The sequence below is a fragment of the Vulpes lagopus genome, chromosome 11 (genome assembly GCF_018345385.1).
Source record: "Vulpes lagopus strain Blue_001 chromosome 11, ASM1834538v1, whole genome shotgun sequence".
Classification (NCBI taxonomy): domain Eukaryota; kingdom Metazoa; phylum Chordata; class Mammalia; order Carnivora; family Canidae; genus Vulpes; species Vulpes lagopus.
The window spans coordinates 86,748,125-86,775,759 of record NC_054834.1 but is presented as its reverse complement, the minus strand read 5'-3'; the positions used below and the strand labels follow the sequence as shown (position 1 = coordinate 86,775,759).

The 27,635-nt window shown below is 42.7% G+C and overlaps 1 protein-coding gene across 2 annotated transcripts in view; it reads left to right on the top strand.

The window, feature by feature from the left end:
• The window catches only part of DPP4 (dipeptidyl peptidase 4), a 78,972-nt gene that overhangs the window by 46,714 nt on the left and 4,623 nt on the right, over positions 1-27,635 (top strand). For both annotated transcript variants that reach the window (XM_041773764.1, XM_041773765.1), the window contains exons 11-23: positions 49-181; positions 2,260-2,304; positions 4,578-4,685; positions 4,953-5,020; positions 5,968-6,021; positions 6,395-6,516; positions 8,350-8,397; positions 8,640-8,738; positions 11,156-11,225; positions 13,527-13,721; positions 16,308-16,362; positions 16,953-17,052; positions 20,345-20,409. In XM_041773764.1, the coding sequence (XP_041629698.1) occupies positions 49-181; positions 2,260-2,304; positions 4,578-4,685; positions 4,953-5,020; positions 5,968-6,021; positions 6,395-6,516; positions 8,350-8,397; positions 8,640-8,738; positions 11,156-11,225; positions 13,527-13,721; positions 16,308-16,362; positions 16,953-17,052; positions 20,345-20,409 (1,162 nt within the window). The remainder of the gene's footprint in view (positions 1-48; positions 182-2,259; positions 2,305-4,577; positions 4,686-4,952; positions 5,021-5,967; positions 6,022-6,394; positions 6,517-8,349; positions 8,398-8,639; positions 8,739-11,155; positions 11,226-13,526; positions 13,722-16,307; positions 16,363-16,952; positions 17,053-20,344; positions 20,410-27,635) is intronic.

Genomic DNA, 27,635 nt, shown 5'->3' with positions numbered 1-27,635 from the left:
GCCTTCCTTCCTTCCTGCCTTCCTGCCTTCCTTCCTTCTTCCTTCCAGGGATTACTACTTGTGTGATGTGACATGGGTAAACGAAGAAAGGATTTCTATGCAGTGGCTCCGAAGGATTCAGAACTATTCAGTCATGGATATTTATGACTATAATTCCACCAGTGGATGGATTTCCTCATTGGTAAGGTTTAATGGGGGATGTTCTGCTTCTATAGCTACATGTGACCCAAGGACTGTATGAAAACAGGGAGAATGAATGATTGGGAATCAGGAAAATAAAGTTTGAGTTTCTTTTCTTTCTGACTCCATGTCAGATCCTGTGGCAGTGGGTAAGTCTTGACTAACTTTTAGAGAATCTGGTATCTGGTGGTACTTCCATTTCATCAATACTCACTAGTCATACTGTTTTAGTTATGGTTATTATCACTTGGGGCAGGGATGGTGATTGGAAGCCCAGAAGGCAGAATTTGGTGTAAAAATTCAAAAGGCCCAAGAAGGCTGCAAGGTCAATGAAGTGTGTTTCAATAGAGAAAATATAGGGAGCGGGGAATGACTGGCTGAGAATACGTGAAACAAGTCAAGTAGCAAAAGGCCACAGATCTCTTACCACCCTGTGACTATCTTTCAGCAGTATCAGTTTTAGAGCATAAAGAGATTACTAGTAGGCTGAGAGGGTGGCAACATTAAGACAAAGGCAAGTGTTAATTCTATCTTGAGGTGCTGGGGGCAGGGCATTCCCCACAAAAAACCACAAGGTTCAGCTAAGCTGGCAAATCATAATGAAAGCCCCTTTGGGAACCAGCAGCCTCAAGAGAGGTAAAGTCCAGGGAAGGTTTTTCCGGCATATGTCAAGAGCACTTCTCCAGGCCCTTTTCTGGTAATAGAATGCTCTGTGCCAACATACCTCCCCCTCTACACACTCTCCATGCTGGGCACAATGCAGATTCTTGCCTCAGAAAGCCTGGGCACCCTGAATCTTGATTTGCCCATTTGTTTATTTATACAGCCAACAGTGCATACCTACTATGTCCCAGGTTCTGTGCATAACTTTGGATTTAAAAACAAACAAACAAATTAGACAACATGCTGGTCCCCAAAAGGTGTATGTTTTAATAGGGCATGCCATTAGGATAATCAATGATAACACTTGCCGTTTCTTGACCACTCACAGTAGCCAAACGCTGTGGAGACAGAGATTCTGGAGGTGAAGGAGCTTGCTTGCATCACAGGACAGCCAGAATGCAAACTAGAAAATGCAAGCTCTTTGCTTCCTGCAAATTATATCATCCTACTATCAGGGTATCGCGTCCTAAAAGGGTAGAAGCAAAGTATGGAGGGAATGTAGGACCAAAGAAGATGACCCACTCAACTGGGACAGGTGATGGGAGATGACAAGGGAGGCCCAGAGCACCCTGGGCAGATAAGGGTACAAGGAGGCTGTGAGCAGAGGCTATGCTAGGCGTCCAGCAAATGGCTTGGAGCACCGGGGTCTGGCTTGGAGCACCGGGGTCTGGGGCTCCAGAGGATGAGGGGCTGGGGAGAGGCACTGTGGTGAGAAGTGGGGGTGGAGGTGGGCTGAGACTCGGGTGCCGTGCTGAGGAGCTTGGACCACTTGTCAGCCACGGGGAGCTGTTTCTCGGTGGTCAAGAGAAGAGGATCACAAGGAGACAGAACTACGTGTTGCCAGATGAGGTCAGTGGGGGTTAGGCAGGGTGGAGGGTAGGCTGGAAGAAGAAAAGACCAGCAGGGTCTCCAACCAGGAGGTCACAGCAAAGGCCCGAGGGAAACCGGGCGAGAACAGAAGCTAAGGCAGTAAGGGTGGAGAAGGACGAGAGGAGTCTGAGGACCAGGGGGCAGGGGCTGCGGGGGTGGCCGTGACAGGGGAGGCGTCTAGAGTGACTCCCAAGTCTCTGGCTTGGGTGAGCGGTAGCACTAAACAGAAGAATGAAGGCGTCAGAACAAGCCAGCGGGGATGGAGGCCAGATAAACGACATCATCTTCTGTTCCGTACGTGTTGAATTGGAAAAAGCGGGGGGAGCTTCCAGGGCCACATATGGAAGATGGAGCTCTAGGCAAGAGAGGTAAATGTTCTAATGCAATTATATAAACAATCGTAGCATGACTACAACCATGGAAAAGGAGATAACTTTCAATTATTTTAAATACGATGATGCTTGTAGTACCACGAATCGTGGATAAAGCGCAGAATTGATATCTTGCTTCTCTCTGAAACACTGCCCTGTGTTTTTCCCTCCCTAGGCACAAAAACACATTGAAATGAGTACCACCGGCTGGGTTGGACGTGTAAGTGCTTAAGAGTTATGGGTTCTTTGTAGTATGAGTCAGACACTCAGAGCCATCGAACATGCACCTTTCCCAGGGGAGGGCCCCGTGTTATTTGCCATTAACAGAGATATGACTTGACCTATTTTTCCAAATATTTAAATGCTCCCTGCAGAGCCACCTTTCTATGGGGAATATAAAACATGCTCAGTTGGAAAAAGTAACAGGACAAGTGAAAACTTGAGAGCACACAAAACAAAAGACATACTCTAGGCAAAGTGTAGTTCCTGAAAAGTCAATAAAGCAACGGTTGCTGGAAAGCAGCTAAGATGCCGAACCTGCTGGTTGACCTCACCGTTGAAGTCCTGCGCTTTGGAGGCAGAAGACGTGGCTTCCGTCCACCGCCCACACGAATGTGTGAGGAGACGCGACCATATCCAGCAGCAAGTCAGCAGCAAGCACGCCACACTGCTGCGCATCTCCCTGTGGAGGAAATCACGCTTGTGTGGCTTCACGCTTTGCTAGGCCCCAGATGCAGAGTTTTATCCGGGAGGGCATGGTGACCCGCAGAGACTTGTCACACTTCTCACTCCTGCCACACTACGCCCTGGGCAGAATCACCAACCGTGTCACTACCAGACCCTGGGCTGAAACAAGTTAATGAAGGATCTCTAGCCACTGTGACGCTTTCTAGAAAGATGATGAACAAATGTCATCTAATTTTTGTGACCACTTCTACGAAGCCTCCTTTAAGAGAAAAACAAAGGGCCAAAAAAATACACACACACACACACACACACACACACACACACACACATATATATATAAAGATTTCCTTCACATCTCTTGGGGCAGAGAGGGAAGGCCCCTGGTCCAGAAATGGGACCCCTTCCAGCTGGGCTCAGAGCTCCGATAGCATTCACACGTCCCTTTTCTTCAGGCATTGATTGGGCAGAGGGGAGAGGTTTGCCAACATGAAAAGTGGTTTCCTCCATGGCAAGAGACACGCTACACTTCCTCACGACTCTTTGAAAAAAATATGTTTTTTCCTCTCTGTATTTAACCAGACAGATGCCACTTTTCACACATTTCTACTAGGCACAACTCCATCCAGGGGAAACAGGGAAATGTATTAAAAAGATAAGGCTGTGAACACAGGTCTAGAGAGGGGAATGTGTTTCAGAGCTCTGTAATGAGAACACCAAGTGTACTGCACGCCTCAGCTTGCTCCATAAATGAATCCACTTTGAATCACTAAATAGAAGAGGGAAGCATTTTTCTTCCTTCCCAAAATGGGAGCTGATGAGAGAGGAAACATCGAGGGTAAAGTGAACCAACAATTTTAAAAGACCATCTCCTACCTGCTCTCAAATGTAGTAAGGAAACCGAAGTCGTAAAGCAACATATTCCTTTCGGGCTGGGATAGATACTCTTCTGCTTAAACTACATTATGTTCTGAGAACTCTCTTTTATTGAACTGTGAAAAATGGAAATTTTATACTATATTTCCATACAACTACTTTTTTTGTAAATTGTTGATCCTATTTAGCAAAATGAAACGACTTACAATAAAAATGGTAACTCTAAGAATGTTTCCATGTGAAATACACGACAGACATCCCTTATAGTATCCGGTCCAGAAATGGTTAAAGACTTTCTGGCTCTCAAAAAGAAATATGGATTTAAAAAGGAGGGAACGGATCCCTCAAATTAAAAACCACCTCCTATCTGAAACCGTACAAATAATAGTCTGTTTCAAACAAACAAACAAGCCAACAAAACAGCAACCACTCATGGATGCCAGAAGGCAGAGGTAAGGGGCATGGGCAAAACAGGTGCCGGGGATTACGAGGTACAAAGTCCCAGTTATAATAGTAATAATAATAATAATCTGGTTCGAGAAAGCAAATCTGTGACATTGAGGAAATTTACTTCTTAAAACTGAAAGGCTAATGCTAATTTTTGCACATTTATAGCCACAAGTCACACAGTTAACCTTCATAGAGAGACGTCTACAGATGACAATACCATGGCTATGTGTCAAGAGTCCTGCGTAAACCTCTTTATATGTTCTCTCTCATTTGCTCCGGATAAAAAAATTCCCCGAGGGAGATCTCTTTGTCTGTCTCTCCGAGGAGGAGAATTTTCTCTTGAGGTGCTCTGGTTTCACTTGACTAGTAAATGAAGCATGGGCTTTGGGCAGAGGTGTCCAGAGGACTTTCAAAAATTACAGTTGGTACTGAGATGAGACTAATGTGCTCTAATCTTGTTTTATGTTTTCTATTATTTTGTAGTTTAGGCCCTCAGAACCTCATTTTACCTCTGACGGGAAGAGCTTCTACAAGATCATCAGCAATAGAGATGGCTACAAACACATTTGCCAATTCCAAATAGATAAGCAAGTAAATATTCCCACATGATTTATTTCAGGTTGATCTCTTTTTTAATGAAACTAACTTGAAGTGGAAATCGTTTGGTAAAGTCAATCAGTGTGCACTGATATCCGACTAATTCAAATTCCAAAGTGGTATTTGGAAGATGACGGGATACAGAGAGGAAACCCAAGAAGAAGACCTAAGATTATCTAAATTGCTGCTATAAATGAGCCAATCCTTCAGTTAACTTTGATTAGAGAGTTTAATAAATGTCTTTTTAAAAAATCCCATTAGGATTGCACATTTATTACAAAAGGAGCTTGGGAAGTCATCGGGATAGAAGCTCTTACCAGTGATTACCTGTGAGTATTCCAATAACTGATAGGATGTAAAACATGCTTGTGGTAATCACACCCTCTTTGCCCAGAAATAGGGGAAAATCTCCTACAAATAAAGAATAGTCTATTTGGAATGTGTTCAGTACTTTTTTCTTTTTAACATACGGAAGCCTTAATGATTTTCACATATGCTTAGCAGATTTGATACCATGCCACCAAGCAGCTCTACCTCTTGCTCTTACCTGCTTTACATTAGAAGAGCTGTAGCCTCTTTTTCTTAAAACATCTTGGAACACTGAACCGGCATCAGGGGCATTGTGTTAAATTCGAACTGGCACCGAATTTTTGGAAGGCTTGGAGAGGCTATTTTATCTGCCCGTATCTTGGCCTTACTCTGGAATATGGAAAGCTTTACAGAGGCTGTCAACTACCAGGCACTACTTGGTGGAAAGGGAGTGTTTGTTTTTCATTGGAACCTAAGGCGCTTGGATAATTCATTATTGGGTCTCACCACGGAGGATGTTTGCCGCTGCCCAAAGCAGTTTTTGAAGGTCCTCCTGAGAAGTGATTCTGCTGCTCTCAGAAAGATGGGGCTCCTGTCATCTAGTAGTTTGTGTTATAAAAAAGAAAATGTGGAAAACAATATAGGTACAGGGGCTCTCGACGTCAGGCTAGTTGTCCAGTCACACTTTTCTTGCAAAAGACTTTTTTTGAGTTTTTGCTTGCCACTTTAATGAAGGGAGCAGTCTAAAATATCTGAGTTCAGGGACTGCACTCAGATATTTTAGTGTGTCTTAAAAAATAGAATCTCCTATTTAGAGATAACGGGAAATATGGCTTCTGGGGGTGAGGGGGCAGGGAAAAATGATCCGAGAAGGGCCAGCATTAATGTTTGGTGTTGAGTTAATTAGAGGGTACCCAACTTTCTTTAAAAACATAATTAATATCTATTTCATTTGTTTTCTTCCCAGATACTACATTAGTAATGAATATAAAGGAATGCCAGGAGGAAGAAATCTTTATAAGTAAGAGCTAAATCAAACTGTTGACTTGAGTCTTCGTAGCTGAAGAACAACTTCTGGGGTTCTTTTTTTTTTTCTTTTTTTCCCCCGTGTCTTAACTAACTGGAATTGTAATTGAGCGCTTTCATTCCTTTACAAATCAAACCCCAGGTGTCAGCAACACAGAATGACTTTATTAGGCGTTCTGTGTTATTTCCAAACAATGGGAGGTTTGAGGTTATCATGAATTAATTCATGTATTTCTCACACATTAAGAAAAAGTCTTGAGCACTGCTTTGGCACTCTGATACATTTGAAACCAGAATACGGCATTATTCAATTTCATCTTTTCATGTAGTCTTTCATCGAGCACTTAATCTCCACCATTGGTTTACAGAATCCAGCTGAGTGACTACACAAAGGTGACATGCCTGAGTTGTGAGCTGAATCCAGAAAGGTGTCAGTACTATTCTGTATCGTTCAGTAAAGACGCAAAGTACTATCAACTGAGATGTTCAGGTAGGTGTGAAGTGACGGGGGGAGGGAGAGCAGTGCAGACAGGACGACCAGGTCTCCCCGGGTGGCCCTGTCCTTTCCCTCAGCCTGCACGCTTTCCCTGCCTCCCGCTCACCAGCTGACATTCCCTCCTCTCTTCAGACAACATTCTTACCAACCCTCCTGGCTCATTCTGCCCATCTGTCCCTTTCTGTGTCCAGTCCGGGAAACACTCTTTGTGCCCTGCTCAGTTTTCTCCTCTTGACTCTGAGGACCTCTCGAAGTCACCCAAGTCCCCTTCTCTCCAGACAACATCTAAGTGGTGAGTTAACCACCTTTCCTTCCCTTCTGACTAAGAGACTCGCATGGCTTGCTTATGACTGAACACACACAGATGCACACACACACACACACACACTGGAGGCTACGTATCACGGAGGCACTTCATCGTTTATATAGATGCACAGGGTAGAGTTTTGACTGTGGTTTTTTAATTGTAGGTTTATTGATTAGTATTTTACACGCTTGCCCCTTTAAATGGGAAAGCGTCTGTGGGTAGTGCCTGTCACCCAACCTGCTCACTGTTCCATCTTCTGTTACTATTTTATTACTGTTTTCTTTATTATAAATGAAACTTGGCAAGGACAGGCGACGTGACTTCACAGGTCACACAGCTACTAAGAGGCACGACGGGATCCAAGCACAGGTCTCCACCTCCTGAGCCCTCCAGGAAGCACTAGGCTAGATTACTTCTCAAAATGCAAGAACCTAGATACTCAGGAAAAAACTGTCCCTCACCAGAAAGAGATCTCCAAACCAGCTACCAGAATCTTTCTTTACTAGCACATTTTCTTTATCATTACATCTTCCTTCCTTCCTTCCTTCCTTCCTTCCTTCCTTCCTTCCTTCCTTCCTTCCTTCCTTCCTTCCTTTATTTTCTGTGACTGTTTTTGGTCCCCATTTCTTGGGCAAGCGTTTCATACTAAGAACTGTGCTAAAAGTTCATATTTGTGTCATGTTTGATTCTTAAGAAAACTCTATAAAGTAGATATTAGCCTCCTTTTATGTGTAAAGAGATTGAAGCGTCCATACGGTGCCCTGAGTTACACAGCAGGTGAACCAGAATTCAAAGCCAGGTCTCTATAACGCCTTCACTGGGGTTCTGATCAAGAATGAAACGTTCATACTATCTAAATGCATCAGAATTAAACAGCTCACCAAGTAGCTTTTCTGTACATTACCTTCTAGTCTGCAACTACCACAGTTGGGCTAAATAGTGAAGATATGTTCATGCGAGAAAAACACTTTTGCATGCCAGAAAGGAATGGCTTATCCAAGTCAGGCACTATGCAGATGTGCCCCCTGGCTCGGGACCGGTGGGGTAGGGGCAGCAGCAGGGAGCCCGCCCCTCCCCCCGCTGGAGCTGGCCCCAGAGCTCCGCCCCCGGGGGCGGGGCCTGAGGGGCGTGGCCATGGCCCGGGTGTGGATCTGGGGTCGAAGAGGAAAGACCCCAGGGTCCCGGGTGCACTGGCTTATCGCACAGACGAGGAAATTGGAGGCAACATGTGCCCCAAGCACCCAGCAGGGCCAGAGCTTCATTCTTGCTTCATTCCACCGAGCCCTGTGCCTTTCCGGTAATATTTCTGAATCTCCAATTGCACTTATTTCAAGGAAAAGGAAAACCAGCTAACACTTAGTAAGCCCCTCATCTACTGTGCTGTTTGTTCTATCCGAGCTAACTGGTTTTGAAATGGTTATCGAAGTTAAAGGGTAGCAAATAGCCATTTTTGAAAAATATGCTATCTACTTTTCTTACAAAGCCTCACCTAAAACATTTTTCCCTGTTTGTGTTCACAGGCCCTGGTCTGCCCCTCTATACCCTGCATAGGAGCAGCGACCATAAAGGTATTTCCTTAACATTTCACCTTCCCTTTGCTCTTTAGAAAAGTGTCAGTGAACAAGATCAACGTGTTCTTAGCGTAGTGGGGGGTTTTTTGCCTTTAGAGTGTTTAAACGACTAGAACTCCGATTTATAATCCAAAGTATGTATAGTCCCATCAGTGAATTGCCACTTGTTCCTTAGCACTTTGCACAATCTGAATTCTTCACATTGTAACGAATTATTGCCATCTGGAATATTTATTTAGAACTGAGAGTCCTGGAAGACAATTCAGCTTTGGATAAAATGCTGCAGGATGTCCAGATGCCCTCAAAAAAACTGGACTTCATTATTTTGCATGAAACAAGTAAGTTAAATTTCTTTAGGTACAGAACTGCTCCTGAAAACACCAATAAAAATATAACTAAATGTGATAACTTGATCTGAAAATACACATTCTATGTTATATGTACGTCTGATGTAAGGTTATTTTTTCTATGAAATATTGTCATGAGAACTGCAGGTTTTACTTTTTTGTTTTGTTTTGTTTTAAAATACGGTACCACTCTATGTAAGATTTATTCTGTTAAGAGGAAAGCATTTGGAAAAAGCACACTATTGCCACTTCCTTTTCCTTCTGTTAGTAGCTCTGTGCTACTGTAAAGTATTAATTGCATGTTTAACTTAATGATATCTTAATATCTTTTACCTTTAACCCAAAGAGATCAAAAAAATATCTGAGATGACTGTATAAAAAAATAAGAGCTGGCTGCAAAATGTTAAAACTTCAATCTCAGGAGGGAAATCTTGAATTTTCCCTAATCATCTTCTTGCCACAGTTTGGCTCATGCCTGTGCTGGGAGCCTGAGCATGGAGGACGTGTAGGAACCATGGAGGACAGGGACAGTTATTTGGAACAAAATTGAAATTTTGTAGTTTGTTCATTTTTATTTGTCTTTTGGGTCCCCCCCCCCGCCCTCATTAAGAGCTAGTTACTCATGGAAGCTGGTGGAATCATCAGGATTGATTTAAGTTTGTTTTTTTTAAAATATAAGATAATAATAGAAAAGATCTAAAAAGATTCAGTGGAAAAGATCCATCCAATTTTAAATGGCAGGAAAAGTGCTGGAAAGTAGAGGGTGCTTCTGAAGAACAGCTCAGAGCAGGGCTGTTCAAACTGCATGTGCCTATGAATCACCTGGCACCTCGTTCATGATCCTTTTGTGATCCAGCAAGGCAGGGTGAGCCCCAGGGTTTTGATATTCGCTCCAAGGTGATGCCGTTGCTGCTGGCCCTTGAGTCAGGCGTGCTGGGCAAGGATTTAGAGTTCTGGAGAGCTACCTGGGCTGCTGGGGCAGAAGGCATTGCATACTGAGATTTGAGGAGCAGTGGGGGACCCCCTAATGTTTTGGGCTCAGGGAAGCCACGGGATCCGATGGACAACCTAGTAGGGAGGGGAGTGAGACAGGATCTGCTGGAGCTGGAGAGTCCATCTGGGTGGTGGTTCTACATTCGAACCCCAGAAAAGGAGGGCCAGGGGTGGGGGATAGGGGAGACCATGGAGGAGGGGCAGAAGGAGGGGGGACTGGGGATTACAATGAACCTCCCCCCTCCAAAGAAAAAAAACTGCGTCTTTGGAAAGATGTAACCAGAACACTTCTAATCAACTAGTACAGATTCAAACAAAGGAGAGATCAAATGGTGGGTTTGGCATATTTATTAAAAACATCATGATCAACGCATAGTTTGACATTCATTGAAAAGTAATGAAGACTTAAATTTTTGTCCTTATAATCACATGTAGGCAGAAGACATAAAATAATCAGCAAGATACGAATTGAAGAGGAATCTATCTATATAAAGGCTTTACTCCTAAATCTTTCTTTTTTTTTCCTCAACTAAAATCATTTTAACAACCAAAAAAAGAAAGAAAGAGAGAAAAGAGAGATAAACAGAAAAAAAGCAGCAGCCCTGGAGATAGGGATTTTTTTTTTTTTCCCTTACAGATTAAATCTACTGAAGCTGGAAGTAATCTAATTAAAATATAAAATATCTCTCTCTTTCTCTCTCTCTCTCTCTCTCTCTCTCTTTTTAAGATTTATTAATCCAACTCATGATCTTGAATTTGGGAGCAAAAGAAACCGATTCATTATTTGGGGACAAATTTTATTAAACTGATGCTAAATCAAGCACAGAGAATTAAACAGATCTGCAGTTCATACAGAACGTACACAACAGTCTGCTCCATATAAACCTGATTTCATTCTGTGAAACACAGAGCTGAAAATGGGAACTCAGCTTTGCGGTCTGGGATGGCAATAAGAATTACAAAAATGTTATTAAATCAGAATTTTAAAATAGAGTTAGGGCCAACTAAAAATCCTAAACATCTTCAAGGAAATTCAAGAAGAGGAAAAACATTTTGGAGGAAAACTTAGAACATAAGCCATAAACAAACTAGATAAGTAGATCAGATGCCAAAGAACAGAATCATAAAAACAAAACATTAGCAATTCTAAGATGCACTTTTATTTTACGAGGCACCAATGTATTTAATAGATGTATTAGAAACAACTTTATTGGTTTAATCTTTACTAGTATTCTAACCTGAAAGAGAATGTTTTTGTATCTTAAAAACATAGTGAATCCAGCAGTTCGTCTTCTTTTTCTATTGTAAGTTAACAAATCGTTGAATCCCAACTATGATTTATTATGGACAAAGAAACCTAGATCGTGTACTAATAATTATTCTTAATTTACTAATCAATTTTTCTGTTTGTTTAGAATTTTGGTATCAGATGATCTTGCCTCCTCATTTTGATACATCCAAGAAATATCCTCTACTAATAGATGTGTAAGTATTCAAGAGGAGGGAACAAATTAGAGGTTAACCATTATACATGTGTTACCTAGTGCAGCATACGGAAAATTAGAGCCAACTGTATGCTTTGTCTCTTCCTGAATCACTGTGAAGCAGTTTTACCATTTGCTTCTTCCATGATGTAATCACAAACCCAAACCCTTGTTTTCTACCATCTTTCTAGTGGAGAATGTAGACACCCTCTGTCATAATGGTATATGGTCATTTTGTTTTGATTTGTGTCTCTGAATACAGGGAATTCCAAAGGAATTATCAGGTCACCAGTTTTATCCTCACCTCATGCACATTTTAACATGCAGGAGATGGGCATCAGTAGTCTTCACAATTTCTTTACCTGCAGACTTGCCCGCACACCTTCGTTAGTGACCTTGGGCGCATCAGGACATCAGGTTTCTCTTCCTGGAATACCACCGCCTGGTATTTCTCATTCTTCTCTGTGGCGAAGAGAAGATCTGATAAAGGAAATTATTCATTATTATTCCAGACTTCTTTAAGTCTCAGAGAAAGTTCTGACATTGCAAATCTTCGAACAGTAAATGTGAACTCCTGCAAATTCTAAATGTGGCATCTTTGTAAAATATTTTTGATAATGATTGGGAATACATTTTACTTTGATGCTTCTAAAAGTGCCCCGACCTCGCACCTAATACCACAACGCCACTCTTCCTGTCCTGGCTTGTCTCATTTCCTCTATTAAAAACAAGACAAAAACAAACCAACGAACGTGCTGGGTGCCTGCTTCATGCCAAGTAATTTGTAAACCGGTGTGAAGAGTTCTGTTGGGCCCATTATTTAGGAAAGGAAACTGAGACTCATGAGAACATCACTTTTCTGTTGTAACCACCAGTACCACCCACAACAAAAGAGGGGTGTTAGCATCCAACACAGCCTTTTGCCCCGTATTTATAGTTCCATATAAACAAAACATAAAAGCTCAAAGAAAGAGAAAAAGGTATTTTAAACTGTCCTCTTCAGCTCCCCAGCGAGGAATGGTTAGACACCCCCTTCATTAGGAACATTTTAAAAAACATGGCAAATTTACTACCTGTTTCTTTTTAGTTGTTTTCCTCCTCCCATCCTTTGATGTTCAAATCTTTGCTTTCTATTTTTTAAAATACTGTTGTTTAATCTTAGGGAGTAGAGTAACTTGTTACATAACTAATATTAAGAGAAGCTATTACTCTACCGAATCTAAAAATCACTAAAATGAAATGACCAAGGCATTTCATGTGTTGTTAAAAAATGTTTACTCACCCAAGAAATGCACGAATGCATTCTCCTTTTTTAAAGTTAGAATGTTACAATATTTAGTTTAAAATGAAAGGAACGCAGTGTTTGCTTTAAACCAAAGTTCTTTTGACTTCCATCCCTAGGAAGAGCAAGGGCCTGCAGGTAGAGGAGTACAGCAAGCAGACCAGTAGGAGAAATGGTCTGGGAGGGAGAGATAGTGGGCAAGTCTGGGTCCAGGAGTCCTGCAGATCGTGCAAAGATGACATATTTAAGTGAGATGCAAGGAGCTATAGGGAGCTGGTCTTATTAACAAATGGAAATGAGAGGGCTTGATGGAGATTGTACATCCAGCTGTGTGGGCGTGGGGTCCAGCCTGCAAAGATTGCAGAGAGCAGGGAGTTAAACTCGTTCATAAAAAGAATGCGGAATAACAACATATGTCTTCCAATACAGTCTACCTCTTCCTCCTTTGAAGTTTTAAGGATAGTGTCCATTCATTCTTTGGCCCATTCCACAGGGGCTCATGGTAGCTTTCGTGTGCAGCTCTGTGCTGGGACTCGATGGGGGAATGCAGGGCATATCATACAGCAATCAAGCAGTCCTTCTAGAAGTTCCAACCTCAGAAATACACATGGAATGTAGGAGTGCTTGTAAGCCAGGCTGGAAGGATATATTCAAAGCTGCATTTACTGGCATCCTCATTAATTTTTCATCACACAACTTCTCCATCCCAACTATTAAGTATTTATTTCTTTGATTTCCAAGAAATATACGGCTTAGAAAATGTTAGCCTATGAAGTCTGTGTTTGATACCAATCTTCAAAGATAAAACTGATGGGTATCTTTGAAGGAAACACATAGCCATTATAGTCGCGCCGCCAAGTTTTAGAGGAACCATCGTGGACACCCTGGTGGCTGGCACAATTTCAGGCTCATCGTCGGGAAAGATGCATGCTTCTTGTCCACAGGGAGTAGAAGAAATACAAGCACTCCTCATTTGATGCAGAAAAACCACAAAGGCTAACAATTTGGGATTTTTCACAGATATGCAGGCCCATGTAGTCAAAAAGCAGACGCTGTCTTCAGACTCAACTGGGCTACTTACCTTGCAAGCACAGAAAACATTATCGTAGCTAGCTTTGATGGCAGAGGAAGTGGTTACCAAGGAGATAAGATCATGCACGCCGTCAACAGAAGACTGGGAACATTTGAAGTTCAAGATCAAATTGATGCAGCCAGGTGAGTGACTAGGAGATGAATCCGAAGGTCATCTGATTCCCCCCCCCCTCGCTTTATATTTTTAATTTGTAAAGTGTAAAGGATATAAAGTGTCCTGGGATGAATCCTTTATCCTCAGGGTACATTTTTAGTGACGATATCACACTTAGATAAAAATGTATGTCATTATAGACTTATATAAAGGTTAAAAAAGACATATTTCTGAAACTCTTCTCTGTCTGTGACTCGAGAAAGGGAGTTGGTATATGTGCTACCCCCCTTTCGGGAACAGAGACTAGAAATTCATCAAACACATGGACAAACTGAGAGAGATAAATGCACCCCTGAGTAAACATCTAACTAAACAAGTGAACCATCATCCGTTTGGTCAAGGGTACGTGAGGGAGCTCAGTGTTCCTTCATAGGGTATGGAGGCTGCATTGCATGTGATGGCTACGAAATCCTAGGAGTGGCTCCTACAGTCTGGATGAGGGTTACTCTGCCACTGGGGGAAAATTGTGGAGCGGAGCCTTTTTTGCTCACAGTTACAAGGGCTGCATTAAGTATGAATCACATCTCATTCTTGTGCTTTCCAATCATGGGCCCACAGATCGATGTGATCTGGCTCGAGAGATTTTATTGATGAATAGTGGTTACCACGTAATACACATGTAAATGGGCAATGCTTTACCTGCATTGTCACGGGAACTGCACAGCATCTCTGTGAGGTGGGTGTCTGTACCCCATATTTCAGCTAAAAAAAAAATGCAGGCTCTTAGGTAATTTGCCAGGGGAAGTCAGAATTTGAATCCAGGTCTGCAACTCGATTGGAGTCCGCACTCTCCAGTCCAGCCGCATTCAACTGGTGAATGGGAAATGTAGTCTTTGAGTTTCTGTAACCAACTGCCTGGATGTCTAGGGAAGCATAACAAGTGGTTGATTTAAAAGAATGTTATGAAATCATAAACTAGGAAATGCAGAAAAATTGTGAATGATTAAGTGGGTGGAGGAAAATGCTTTTAAAAACAAGGAACAACCAACGAGAAGAGAGGCAATTTATTAAGTATCTCTAAGTCTCATACACCAGAGTTAATGATTAGCTAATCATTAGAGAGAAGAGAGAGGTTTAGATTAGAGAGAAGGAGAGGTTTAGACTAGAGAGAGGGGGAAAAACTGGCTCAGGAGGAAGGCTGTGATATTTTAAAACTAAATTTTAATTTTTCCGGATTGGTCCTCTGTGAGAGAGGGCATAGTGTCCAGGGCTTCTCAAATCCAAAACTACAGAATTGGGTATCCACAATATACATCTCCAGTTTAAAAAGTTAATGAGATGTAGTGTATTTATACAACAGCATACTGATTCAGCAACTAAAAAGAACTATATACAGCAGCATAGATGAATCTCACAGGCTGTTGAATGAAAGAAGCAGGCACAAAAGCGTGTATCCTGCATGACCCACTTCATAGAAAGTTCAAAACCAGGCACAAATTGGAATCTTATCTTTTTTTCCTTTTGCAAAGGGGAAATGACCCAGAGGCTTCTGGGGGGGGAAGCAATGCACTGTATCTTAGTTCAAGGATATACTCATTCTGTAAAATTTATCAACTTGTACACTCATGGTTTGGTGCACATTTCTATACATAGGTGAATGCCAACTTTCAAAAGTTTACGGGGAAAAAAATTAAAAGTTTTTGGGGAGAAGATAATGAGTTGAAAACTACTTACTTTTAATTTTTTCTAATATTGCTTAACTCAGGGCCTATATCTATTATTGGCATATATCTATTATTGAAAAACACAAAATTTTCAAAATCACATATAGGTCACTGGAAGGGTCGCCACCCCTCATACTACAAAGTTAAAGAGCCCCATTTACTAAATTTCTTCCTAAAGCAAACAGATTATTACCTTTTGATGTAAGGCTAAGATTAAAAAGTGACTGCATGAAACACTTTTCTCATTTCTCTAACTGGATATAGGAATCCTGAACACAATTTAGTGGCAAAAAGACTTCTTAATCCGTCAAGGAAAAATTGCTTCCTATTTAATGGTGCTGAGCTAACTAATCAACACCCAGCAGAAGAAGGGATTTATTTAGAGAATGGTGTTTAAGTTCTCAGGTAGGGGGCCTAGAGACCTTTCTCAGCCCTACCCAGATGTTCTCCGTGACCCTCTATTTCTCCATTGCGAGGGCAGCCTCTCTTAAACTGAAAAACATCTGGAGAGATTTAAATTCAATTATGTAAAGAAAAGTGCATCTGGGCTGCAAATTTTTATATGAAGCTGTGAAAAAAACTGCCAGGATTTGTTTTCTGTGAATCATAGACACGCACGCACACACACACACACACACACACACACACACAAACACACAGACAAAATTTTTAGGGACTCCAACAAAAGTAAACCTTGTTCGTCTGACTCTTAGGTTAAAAAAAATGATAGACATGTGTCTCAGGTGTCTATTTGATTGCTGGCCATAATTAATCTTAGATTCCAACAGGAGGGAATAGAGAACAAATGGCAGGGTTTCACATTTGTGCACTTATCCTAGTTTTCTATACACAATGCAATACTAATTCATGGACTTCTTCCATATGTTTTAGACAATTTTCAAAAATGGGATTTGTGGACGACAAACGGATTGCAATTTGGGGCTGGGTGAGTAGTTGTTTGGCTAATGAATCTATGTGCATATAGTTAGTAAATAGAATTCGGAGCACGATGATTTATCCTTGGCGTGTAAATATTTAGAGATGAAAATCCTGTATTTTTAATCTAAGAAGACCCCAATAAAATGTCCTCTAGGCAGTGAGTCCCTGCCAGTCCCTGCCAGTAAGGTATACATCTTTGCTTATTATGATTAAGGGGGGGAAGGGAGGGAGGTGAGAAAGGGCGAGAGGGAGGGAGGTGGGGAAGGAGAGGCAGGAGAGAAGGAAGTAGGGTGATTTTTCTTATGAGTCAAAGTCAGTAAAGATCTAGTATCTATCGATCTTTTTTCCTTTAATTACTATCCAGTAAATTTTTGATGATTTTCCGACTTAGACCTGTCAAGCAAAGCCACCAGGGCTCTGCAAGTGTAGTCTTTAGATATTGTCCAATTAAGGCCAATTTAAGCCCTTCTCTACCATGCTTTCTATCTCTAAAGAGGCACAGTATATAAAGATGTGAGAAATATGGAAACTGCGACTCGCTTACCATATGTCCTGAATTCCTTTACCTCCATAAAAATAACCATTTCCATTCCTTAGTCATATGGAGGGTACGTAACCTCAATGGTCCTGGGAGCAGGCAGTGGCGTGTTCAAGTGTGGAATAGCCGTGGCACCTGTCTCACGGTGGGAGTACTATGGTATGTAATTACTATCAAAAAGATACGGAGTGTTGACCTTAAAATTTCAATGACAAAACCATTCCTTTCTGAGTTTCAGTGTTTCTACAGGAAATAAGCTGATTCATTGTAGATGTACTTTATGGATACCTAGAATCGAATGATCTCACTCTGCTATTGAGAAAGGCTCGGTGGTATTGGCATTAGTTATCGACAAATTCTGTTTTCTAAATTTCAAAACATCCCTAACACTACATTTCTGCAGATAAACCCTCCCTTAATTTATTTTATTTTGAGTTTTTGGGTTTCACATATTAGCAGAATAGAAGCATGTATTTCTTTTTCTTCCAGTAAAGGTCAAAGACAAATAGGGCTTTGGGTGGAAAGAGGAGGATAGGGACAGGGGAATTCATGATTGTCACATACTGTCACTATCACCCACACACACACACACACACACACACACACACACTGTCTCTAAATTAGTGAAAGCCGCTCTAGAATCTCTTCTTAATCATTGAGAGATAATTCTATATGGCATCATACATATGTAAGACTATAATTCCCTAGGGGGAGAGAATGAACATTAGTACGCTAGGTAGGAGAAAAGAGTCAGAGATGGTGAAAAGATGAATTACTTTCCTGCACCTCTGCAGACCCCATCTCAAGTCCTTTATGTGATAGACTTATTGATAATAAATACACTTGTTACATATTTTTTGCCCTAATACATGGTAGTACCAACCTTGTAGGAAACTCTTATTTAAAGGCTAAGTTAGGAGAGGCCAACAAAAAAAGTAAAATAAATAAATAAACAAATAAATAAAATAAAATCTTTCTGTTAAAAAACATTGGAAATCACACTTCCGACTTAGTCCGCACACAATGGATTTGTTTTCATATAATACTTTCCTGCTTGATATTAATTGTTCCATTGGAGAGCTTGTTTTTGGAGACCTCTGGTGGTCAATAAAATAATAGAAGCAATCTTTGTGAGTTTAGAATAATAAGAGGACTTCATTAAATGTATTTGGACAAACCCAACTTTCTGGACATAGGTATTTTCCAGAGTTCTTATATATGTGTTAATTTGAACAATTTTACTCAAAGATCAGATAGAAGAAGTACACAAATGGTATTTCAAAGGCGCATTTTTTACATTTTACAACACCTGTATTATGCATTTATTAAATACCGTTATTAAAACTTCAGGGGTGCCTGGGTGGTTCAGCCAGTTAAGTGTCTGACTCTTGATTTCAGCTCAGGGCCATGAGCTAGCGCCCTGCGCTGGGCATGAGATTCTCTCTTTGCCTCTCTCCTGCCCTTCTTTCCCTCCCCCTGCTCCTGCACAGGCACACTCTCTCTGTGTTTAAAAAGGAAAAAAAAAAAAATTCAGATCTTCTCACACATGTAAACCTGGTTAACATAATAAGAAAGGAGTATTACATTCTAGGACAAGAAGAATAGAAAAGTCTGCTACTATTTCAGGAAAAATTTATTTTGCCCTTAAAGGCGATTTTCCCTCCTATCACATGTACAACTTAAATTATTTATGTTTAAATGTTAAAAGATATGAACATTTTATGAAGATCTTATATTATAAAATGTCCTTTAAAATATTATATTTTGTATAGTAGTGTCCTCTAAATATATAAAATTGCATATCATCTGTGTCTGTCTTCCTTTTAATCAAAATTATAAAATATTGCCATTATTCATTTTGAAAGACAGTATTTTGATTTCCATAGAACAAGCATAAAGAATACATGTGGAATAACTAGCACTCATCATCAGTGTAGCCTTTAAATGCCAGTCATTCAAAAAGGGTTAAAATGTTACTTAAGACTATTATTTAGGTGATCTGTTCATTTAAACAATTAGTAAGATCAATACTGAACTACCTGTAAAATTACAGTGAAATTCGAGCCATTAATCTAAACAGCACAATGACAGCATATTATACTCTATCCTTACCTTTTTATTGTAATCTGGTCATTGGAGGGGGCATCTTTCAAAGCAATTACTTCAGATTTTTAAAGTTATCTTGGAACTTAGCCACAGTAAATTGTAAATTTTCTCACATATATTTTGGGATATATCTATAAAATTTTTAAAAATAGGGCAAAAATATGTGTAATTACCCAAAATAACCAAACCAATTATGCATCCTGTTTTCAGCCATATCTGTAGATAAAAGAGGTTGCATCATTTCAGCAGATATTAATGTAATCTATTTCACAATTCACAACTGTTAGAATGCCAAAAGTGAGGGCTCGCTACAAAATGAGGAAAAACAAATGGTACACTGTGACGGAGTAACTGAGCTAGTACAGGGATATACAGCAAATAAATGATAACTGATTTCCTTGTTTTCATTATAGCGAATTTTAACCTGCCAAAACAATCTATGATTTAAGTGAGCAGCTAGTAATTGAGCATTATAAGGGGTTTCCAAAAGAAAATTAAGACATATGCTTGTGTCAGGACCGAAAATTTAAGATAATTGACCCTTTCAGTGACTTCCAAATTAAGGTTCTTTGAAAAGGTCAGATGATAATGTAAAGAGCCCTTACCTTTCAGCACTTCGCATTTGATTTTTCTGCAGATGGGTTATTTTTTTTTAAAGATTTATTTATTTATTTGAGAGAAAGAGATAGGGTGTATGAGTAAGGGGGAAGGGCAGAGGAGGAGGGGCGGAGGGGGAGCCAACTCCTCACTGAGCAGGGAGCCTGATGTGTGGCTCAAACCCAGGACCCCAGGATCATGACCTGAGCCAAAGGCAGATGTTAAACCAACTGAGCCACCCAGGCGCCCTCTGTAGACGGAGTATTTTTTTTTTTTATTTTTTATTTTTTTAATTTTTATTTATTTATGATAGTCACAGAGAGAGAGAGAGAGGGAGAGAGGGAGAGAGAGAGAGAGAGGCAGAAGCAGGCTCCATGCACCGGGAGCCTGATGTGGGATTCGATCCCAGGTCTCCAGGATCGCGCCCTAGGCCAAAGGCAGGCGCCAAACCGCTGCGCCACCCAGGGATCCCCTGTAGACGGAGTATTAACTGTGTTTAGATCATCTAATCTCATCTCCCTCTATCCTCATTGGTTCCAGCTGAGTATGGAAAGGCATGAGTCTGAGCAGGTGTCTGGCTACATTAACAAGCCAAATAAAAATGATCTGGAGGAGACACTCCTGAGGGGGATACTCTGTAGACCTACGCACAAGCTACGACATATGAAAGCACTTAAACTAACCCAATAAAAGGAAGAGAAGTTGTATTGTATGAATTAAGTGTTTTTTCAATTTTTTTTCATCACAGACTCCGTGTATACAGAACGTTACATGGGTTTGCCAACTCCAGAAGACAACCTTGACTATTACAGGGTAAGAGATGAGAAACCAGATCCATTTTATAACCTATTTATAAGTTGTTTAAGAACATCTTTAAGTGTATCTATTCTAAAAAATATATATTTTTTATTTCCAACAAAATTCTTGTTAAAAAGAAATAACACAGGTGGTTTAGAGATACTCCACTAGCTTCCCCTACTATATTCTGCATTAATTACAGTCTTTATCGTATGCTATATAGGTCACAATATGCATTCATTTGGAAATACAAAGCAACACCAGATAATTACTTTAATTATAAAAATTTCATTTAGAAAACATGTCATATTCGACATATTCCTTTAAAGCCCAGAAGACTCTCTAAACCTTTAGCTGTATATTAAAATTTCTGTGGTATTAAAATTAAGATGTATGTACAGACCTGTAATTTTCTTATTCATAGCCAACTATGTGCAGTTTGTTCAAACAAGATTTGGGTGAAGAGTACAATTGGACGGGGCCCCAAAAAGCCCTTGAGCCTCCGTTTACTGAATAGCATTCAGGTGGTTGGCTGATGGGAGAACAAGCGGCAGGTTGCTCTGCGGACAGGCCATAGCATCTGAAATTTGTCCTGGAAGCCACTATCATTGGCAGCCACATGTGCTGGCTGGATGGCATGGCCCAGCCGGGGCACTCTCTCGGGTGCTACACTGATGTAACCAGAAGGGCTAGCCTAACCGCTAGGGACCTTCATTGCACTTTGGCCTTTCCAAAACTTTCCTGAGTCTGTCATGTTCGTTGAAAAGCCCAAAACTTGCAGATGACAAGGTAAATCATCTCATGTTTACATTCTCCAAAGAAAATGCAAAATTCTTTTCATGACAATGAATTTAAAAAGGAGGAAAACAAAAACGAGAGTAAGTTAATACAATTTCTCATCTGGGCCGCAACTCTCAATACCTGGGCTTCACATTAATGCGCTGCTCTGAGCAGTGTTTGTACACTTTTATGAGATGTTACCATTCCTATAAGGTTCTGAAGCCACGTGACCAAAACACAATAAAACCCAAATAAAATTTCCAGTTTTGCAACATAAGTATACACAGTTTAGTTTTATCTCTTTCAGCTTCATTTAGGAAGGTTTGGCGGAGAGGGGGTGCAGGGAGGAGTATGTGGCTGCCTGTGCCTATGTGTATGTTTTCCAGTCAAGATAGAAAAGTGACAACCTGTAAAGTGAGATGCACCAATCATCTTCCACTACACAGCAGTCCCATTGTCGGGTTGTCCCCATTTCTGCCAGTTGTCCCCCACAATACTTTGGATTCAATTCTTCCCATTCCTTCTCCACATCCAATAAACTCCTTTAAACATCCTTTCCTTTCTTCGTCACCACATTGCCGCTGTCACATGACTATCTGCTTTTCTAACAATAACCCAGTTGGTGTCCCCTTAGCTCTTTCTATGTTCCCGTCTTTACCACAAAGAGGCATGAGATTAGTCCCTGCATCCCCACATACAACACTGTCACAGGTCTTTCATGTGACTCAACTGAGTCCTACCCTGACTCTAATCAGGTGTTCAACATCCTTCTTACAATGGTCTAGTTCACTTGATTACACGTCACTGTTGTCTGAAAATTTCTGGGCCTTTCCCTTTTATGCCCTTGTCTTCTGTTCCTTCTGCCTGGAATGTCATTTCTCCTATATCTCCACTTAGTAGGAAGTTTGCTCTTCCAGTGGACTAGCTGCCCCATTTGACTTTCATGACATTGTCTTGTAGATCTCTTAATCTTCAGTTTACCTATCTTGGACTCATGGTTATTTTGTACTTCCTAATACTGCAGTATTATTAACTGTTGAAGTATTTACTCAATACTGCATTCTTCAGATGACCCCATATGAAGTGTAAACCTTAAGACCTTTCCTGATTTAATTTAAGAACTTTTTGAAGGCAAACATTGTTATAAAAATTGCATATCTCCATCACTTCTTTACATCTGGAATTTTCTTGTCTGTAACCTGACCAGGAGGCTCACACTTGAAAACCATCCCTCCTGCAGTATGCCATGCATGCTGAGCTGCCGAGGGGCTTTTCAAATATCCCAAGTACTAAAACTCCCGAAACCGAGATGTACTGTCCAGAACCCTCACCCTGACTCTAGAACCTGGTGGATGTTAAGTCAAAAGTTCATTCTTAAAATCCCATTCTGAAAAGTCTTTGAATCTAGAGGCACAGGGTCAAGCCCAAACCCTGACACCTAGGGAAGTCCATGGCACCTACCCTACTTCCCTCCATGAACATCAGCCAACAGCCAACAGGGTCTTTCCTCTTCAGCCAGCCTTCCTCCCTTAGGATGATTAGTTTCAACCTACCCTTTCATCCCACATCTTTTCCCAGACTTCCCTATGGGCTCCTCGTTCCCACAGGGATCCCCTCCTCCCCATCTCCACTGGCCCTGAGGCGGCCATGTTCCTCTCTCCCCTTAGGTGTTCACTGCATGAGGTAGTCATGTAAATAGAAGTCACTTCCCACTGCCAATGGCAACACACGCACACTGGGTGCATAAAGTCACTCTTTCACTTCACTGCACAGATGGCACCCGAGGACTGTTTAATCCTTCCACGCCAGGAGTCGAGTTTTCTTGGCACAAAATTCAGTGCTGGCAATGGACACATTAAAACTGCCAGTACCAGGGAGCTAAAGGTTCCCAATGTGTTACTCGGAGGAATGATTTGGGCGGGCGAGAGTTAAGGTGTGTGGGGAAGGGGAGGCAACGCTGCTGAATTGTTTCCACCCTGGTAAGTGCTTCCTCAGAGTGTGGAGAGCTGAATCTAAGTGCCTATATTTGGTGCACAGCAGGCTTTAGAATAAAGCTGCCCTCCTTTGTTTTTTAAATAAGCCTGTGCTTTTGTCTCTGGCAAGAATACATTCAAAGATTCTATTTTTCCTGCGAGGCCCCAGCTGCCCCTCTGGACCCCATCTTTTACTTTTCTTTCCCAGGTTGTTTTTATTTCTCTCTCTCTCCTTCTCTCTCTCTCTCTCTCTCTCTCTCTCCCTCCCTCACTCACTCCCTCCCTCCTCCCACCCTTTTGGAAAAGACAAAGAAGACAATTCCTTAGAGGCTCTCAGTACCCTGTGCCTGTCTGTGGGTCAGAAGGGAAGAGTTTGAAAATGATTCCCATTTCGTCTGGGCCCGCTGCCTCCCTGCAGTGCACCCAGGGCCAGAAGGACCAAAGCCCAAAGCTTCTCAGAAGGAAGGCCCTGATCTTTGTTTACACTTGCAGCGCAGGAATCATCAATCGAGTGGCCAGGATTGTAGCCTCTCTAAGAGAAGAGACAATTTTTAATTAAAAAAGAGAGAGAGAGGATTCATTATTAGGTCACTGATGACCCAGATTTGGAAGAATTTGGAGAAACCCACATCACCAAGAGAAGCACGTTTTGTGAAATAAAGGTCCTACTTGTGATTTAGGAAAGGAAATCTGAGAACATATGCATAAATGGAACAGGTAGGGATGCCACGTGTAGTTGTGCAGCTCCCTCAGTGCTGAGGGCCAGTCTCTGCTTCATTCACTGAGACACGAACCTCTGGGGCTGCATCCAGCCAGGACTGCCTTTTCCTATTTGTACAGAGCTGCTGTGTAGATTAGCAGGCCCTGGACTAAGGCTCAGACCCACTGCAGTGCCATGAGCAGTGCCCCCCCAGGCCCTGGAGCTAATCCCCCACCTAGTGCCAAGGGGCAAGGCCCTGTAGCCCTGGGGAAACATCTCTGCGGTGAGTCTTGGTCCCCAGCAGACCACAATGGTGACAGATTTGAGCAAAAAGCACCAGCTGGGCAGTAAGAAAACCCTCACCCCCACTGGCAAAGAGCAAAGAGCAAGCACTGCCAGGGCCCGAGGAGCGTGTCGCTCACCAGCATAACAAGTGGCCCTTCACATGCTCCATCAGAGGCCTCGCAGTCAAACCTATTTAAAAACTCAACATCTGGCCAACTTTCACTCACTCAGAAACGGTGCCTGATGTTCTAATTGCCCAGAAGTTTCTTACCTTGTTGGTGAGCAAAAGCAGACCCACAAAATGATCAAAGAGAAATGAAAGAGAGCAGGTAGGAAGAGTGAACCCGGGTATGACAGGTGCCCCCAAGTGCAGAAAGGACAGTGGTGTCCAAGCTGTGACAAGCCCCCGGAGGTTTGTCCTCCGGAGCATGTGGGGCCGGGAAGGGAAGTGGCCAGGAAGTTAGGGTTTCACATCCCCCCTCAACTCCTCTCAACTGATGGGGGGGTGGGGAGGGGGTCCAGCTTTCTTTATTCCATTCATTTTTTTTTCTTCACTTATTCATGAAGCGCTTGCTTTATGGGCAGACACTATTCTGGGGTTCCTGTCTCCCTCAGTTCCCTGAGATGAGTGCTCTAGTTATCTTCATTTTATTGACGCTGAAACTGAGGCACAACCTTGTTACATAACATGTAGATGCTGAGGGGTGGGGAAGGGAGGGCCCTTCTGCAGGCCAACCAAGAGGGATTTAGGAGCCCAAGAGGGAGAGCGGAGACGCTCTCTGTGGGTTACGGAGGGACAGGGGGCAGCAGCACAGCCCCACGGGAGTAGCAGGTACAGCTGGTTTTCCGGGGATTTGTGAAGCAGGTTGGATGAACCGACGGATATCATGGAAGCAGGGCGTGGGAAGAGCAGGCCAAATGGTGGCCTCTACGTCAGGCCACAGCCTGCGGCGGGAAGGGATCCATGAATACGCAGAGCAGCAGAAGATCAAGGGCAGGAGAGATGGGGCCCAAGTCCTGAGCCTGGTTGCCAAGAGAAGAGGGCAGCCTGGAACACACAGAAGGGACTGATTTAACTTGTAGAGGAGATTTATTTTGCATTTTGCTCAAAATTTGATAGGCTTTTGGCAAGTGTACGAAACAGTCATAGATTTGGCAGTCTTCTGCTAGCAGATTTGAAATGTTCAATCCTTAAGAACTGCTGCATCGTTAGGTTATGCAAAACAGGGTGCAATTTTGTAAATATGCCATCTTGTACTGATTTGACATTTGTTCTATTATCCCAGAATATGCCAAAGGGAGAGAGACCTTCAGATTTAAGCCAAACCTTAACTTGTTTGTTGAGTGCTGATAAAATGTTGACTGCTGTGTGATCTTTAAAGAAGCCAGTGTTGCTTGGTGAGGACTGAGGTAGAGCCCCCTGTCGGGTTGATGGGTTCTCTTTCCTTGGCATCTCATCGATACAGTTGTTTGATAGATGTAAACAAGTAAAACATCCGATATAGTGGGTGGAAATTATTTTTTTTCTCAGAAATTCTCTGTGGCCTCTGTTTTCTGTGGCATTAGCGGTGCTTCCCAGAATAGCATTACTTAATGCTAGCTAGTTAGCAGGATTTGGTTGCAAGCGGGAGGATGCACAGAGGAAGTGGGTACAGCCGTTCTACCGCACTGCCGTGCGGGGTTGTCCATCAGACCAGTGGCCATTTGATCTTCCTACGAGAGTCTGGAAACGGTGATGGGTTGTTGGCTGGGACGCGAAGGGACACTAGGCCGTAACGTTAAGGGGAGCGGGCTTCGGAGTTAGACCTGTGCTCAAATTTGGCTTCCACCACGTGCCAGCCGTGTGCGCTTGGAGAGGTTAAGTAAGCTCTCGGAACCTCAGTCTCCTCATCTGGATAATGGGAAGAATCAAGCCTCCCCCCCACCCACAGGGTTAGTGAAGGGATTAAATGGGACACCTGCGCCTGCCTTGAGGTAGGCTTCCCCAACGGCAACCGATCATCCTCAGGACGCCACTTGTCCTTGTGGTTCCTCGATGGCACAAGCGTGGCCTAAAAACGCTTAGAACTTCTGTTCCTCACAGTGCCCCACCGCTCTCATCAGCTCTCTCTTTATTTCAAAAATACAAAGATTTATTTGCTGGAAGGTAACTGAGGAACCAGCGTGATCCAACAAGCAGCTACAGATGGTTCTTCTTAGGGCTTGAGGGAAAAGCTCCTCACAGAGATGCTGTGGAATCGGCACTGCCACTGGACCAATCCTTCCCACTTCGTTTTGCCAGACTGTTGCTGACAGCGGGGCTCTCCGGAAGTTTCTAGCCTCGGGAGAGTGCCAACTGCACCACCATTGCATCCTTGCCCATTTATCACTCTGAGCTTCCTTTTTAGTAGCTGGTGATAGACTATTCGGCTTCTAACTTAGTCATCCATTTCCTTTTCTATTTCTGTTTCCATCGATAGGCAAATGGGGATTATCCTATTTTAGTGGGTTAAAATAGCACGATGGCATTATTGCCGATTATTAGCCACACCTGCAGTGACGGCGGGTTCTGTTGCCCTGGCGTGGGCCGTGGCCGTCCGCGGGCTGGAGCGGGCGGCGCGCTGGGCCGCCGAGGGTCCCTCTTCCCTGAGAAGCCCGGATTCTGGGGTCCGGTAGGGCACGATCGCGGTGCCAGGGGCAAGGTGCCACCGCCGCGTCTGGGGGGGGGGGCGGGCGGGGAGCCCTGCTCTCTGCTGCCAGAGAGCCTGAGAGGGGCTGGGTGCTCTGGCTGCCCGTGCACCTGCCCACCTCGCGGGGAGGCCCCTCTGGATGCTTCTCCGGGGAGCAGGGCGATGTGTGCATGGAACCGGCACACCTAGCTCACCGTTGCAGGGGAAGCTTTTGTTTTATTTTTTCTCTTGCTGCATTAAAGTATTTGTCTTTCTTTCTTTGTAGTGTAATATTGTTAATGTAAAACAATTTGCATCATGACACTTTTATCACAGTTTTCGTCTTTTTCTCAGTATGTTGCATTTCTCACCATGTCTAGTTCATCACAGCTACAGTGTGTACATCACAACATTTATCTTAGGCTCAGGGTTTTACTTGTTTATAAAAATTGTCTTCTTTCAGCCTGTATTCACTCCATTTAAGAAAAAAAAAAGGCAGCCAGAAACTGTTTTGGTCCAAACTCCAGTAGTTATCACATTCCTTGCTAACTGTCCTGCGTATTTATATGTCTCCTAACTATTACTCTATGTTTCAATGACATTTCTCAGTTTTATGGCTCGTGGAGGTTGTAGGAGCAGCTTTGGCGGTGCAGGCTGCCAAGCCAGGAGGGCCGGTGGGGCTCTCGGAGGTGAGGCGAGGGCCCGCGCCGTGTGGCCGGGTCCCCGCGGGCAGGCTGCGGGGAGCTGCGGGGAGCTGCGGGGAGCTGCGGGGAGCTGCAGGCTGGCAGAGCGCGAGGCTGGGCGCGGCCCGAGCAAGCACCGGGGCAGGTGTGCGCCGGCCCGGCCTGCACGACG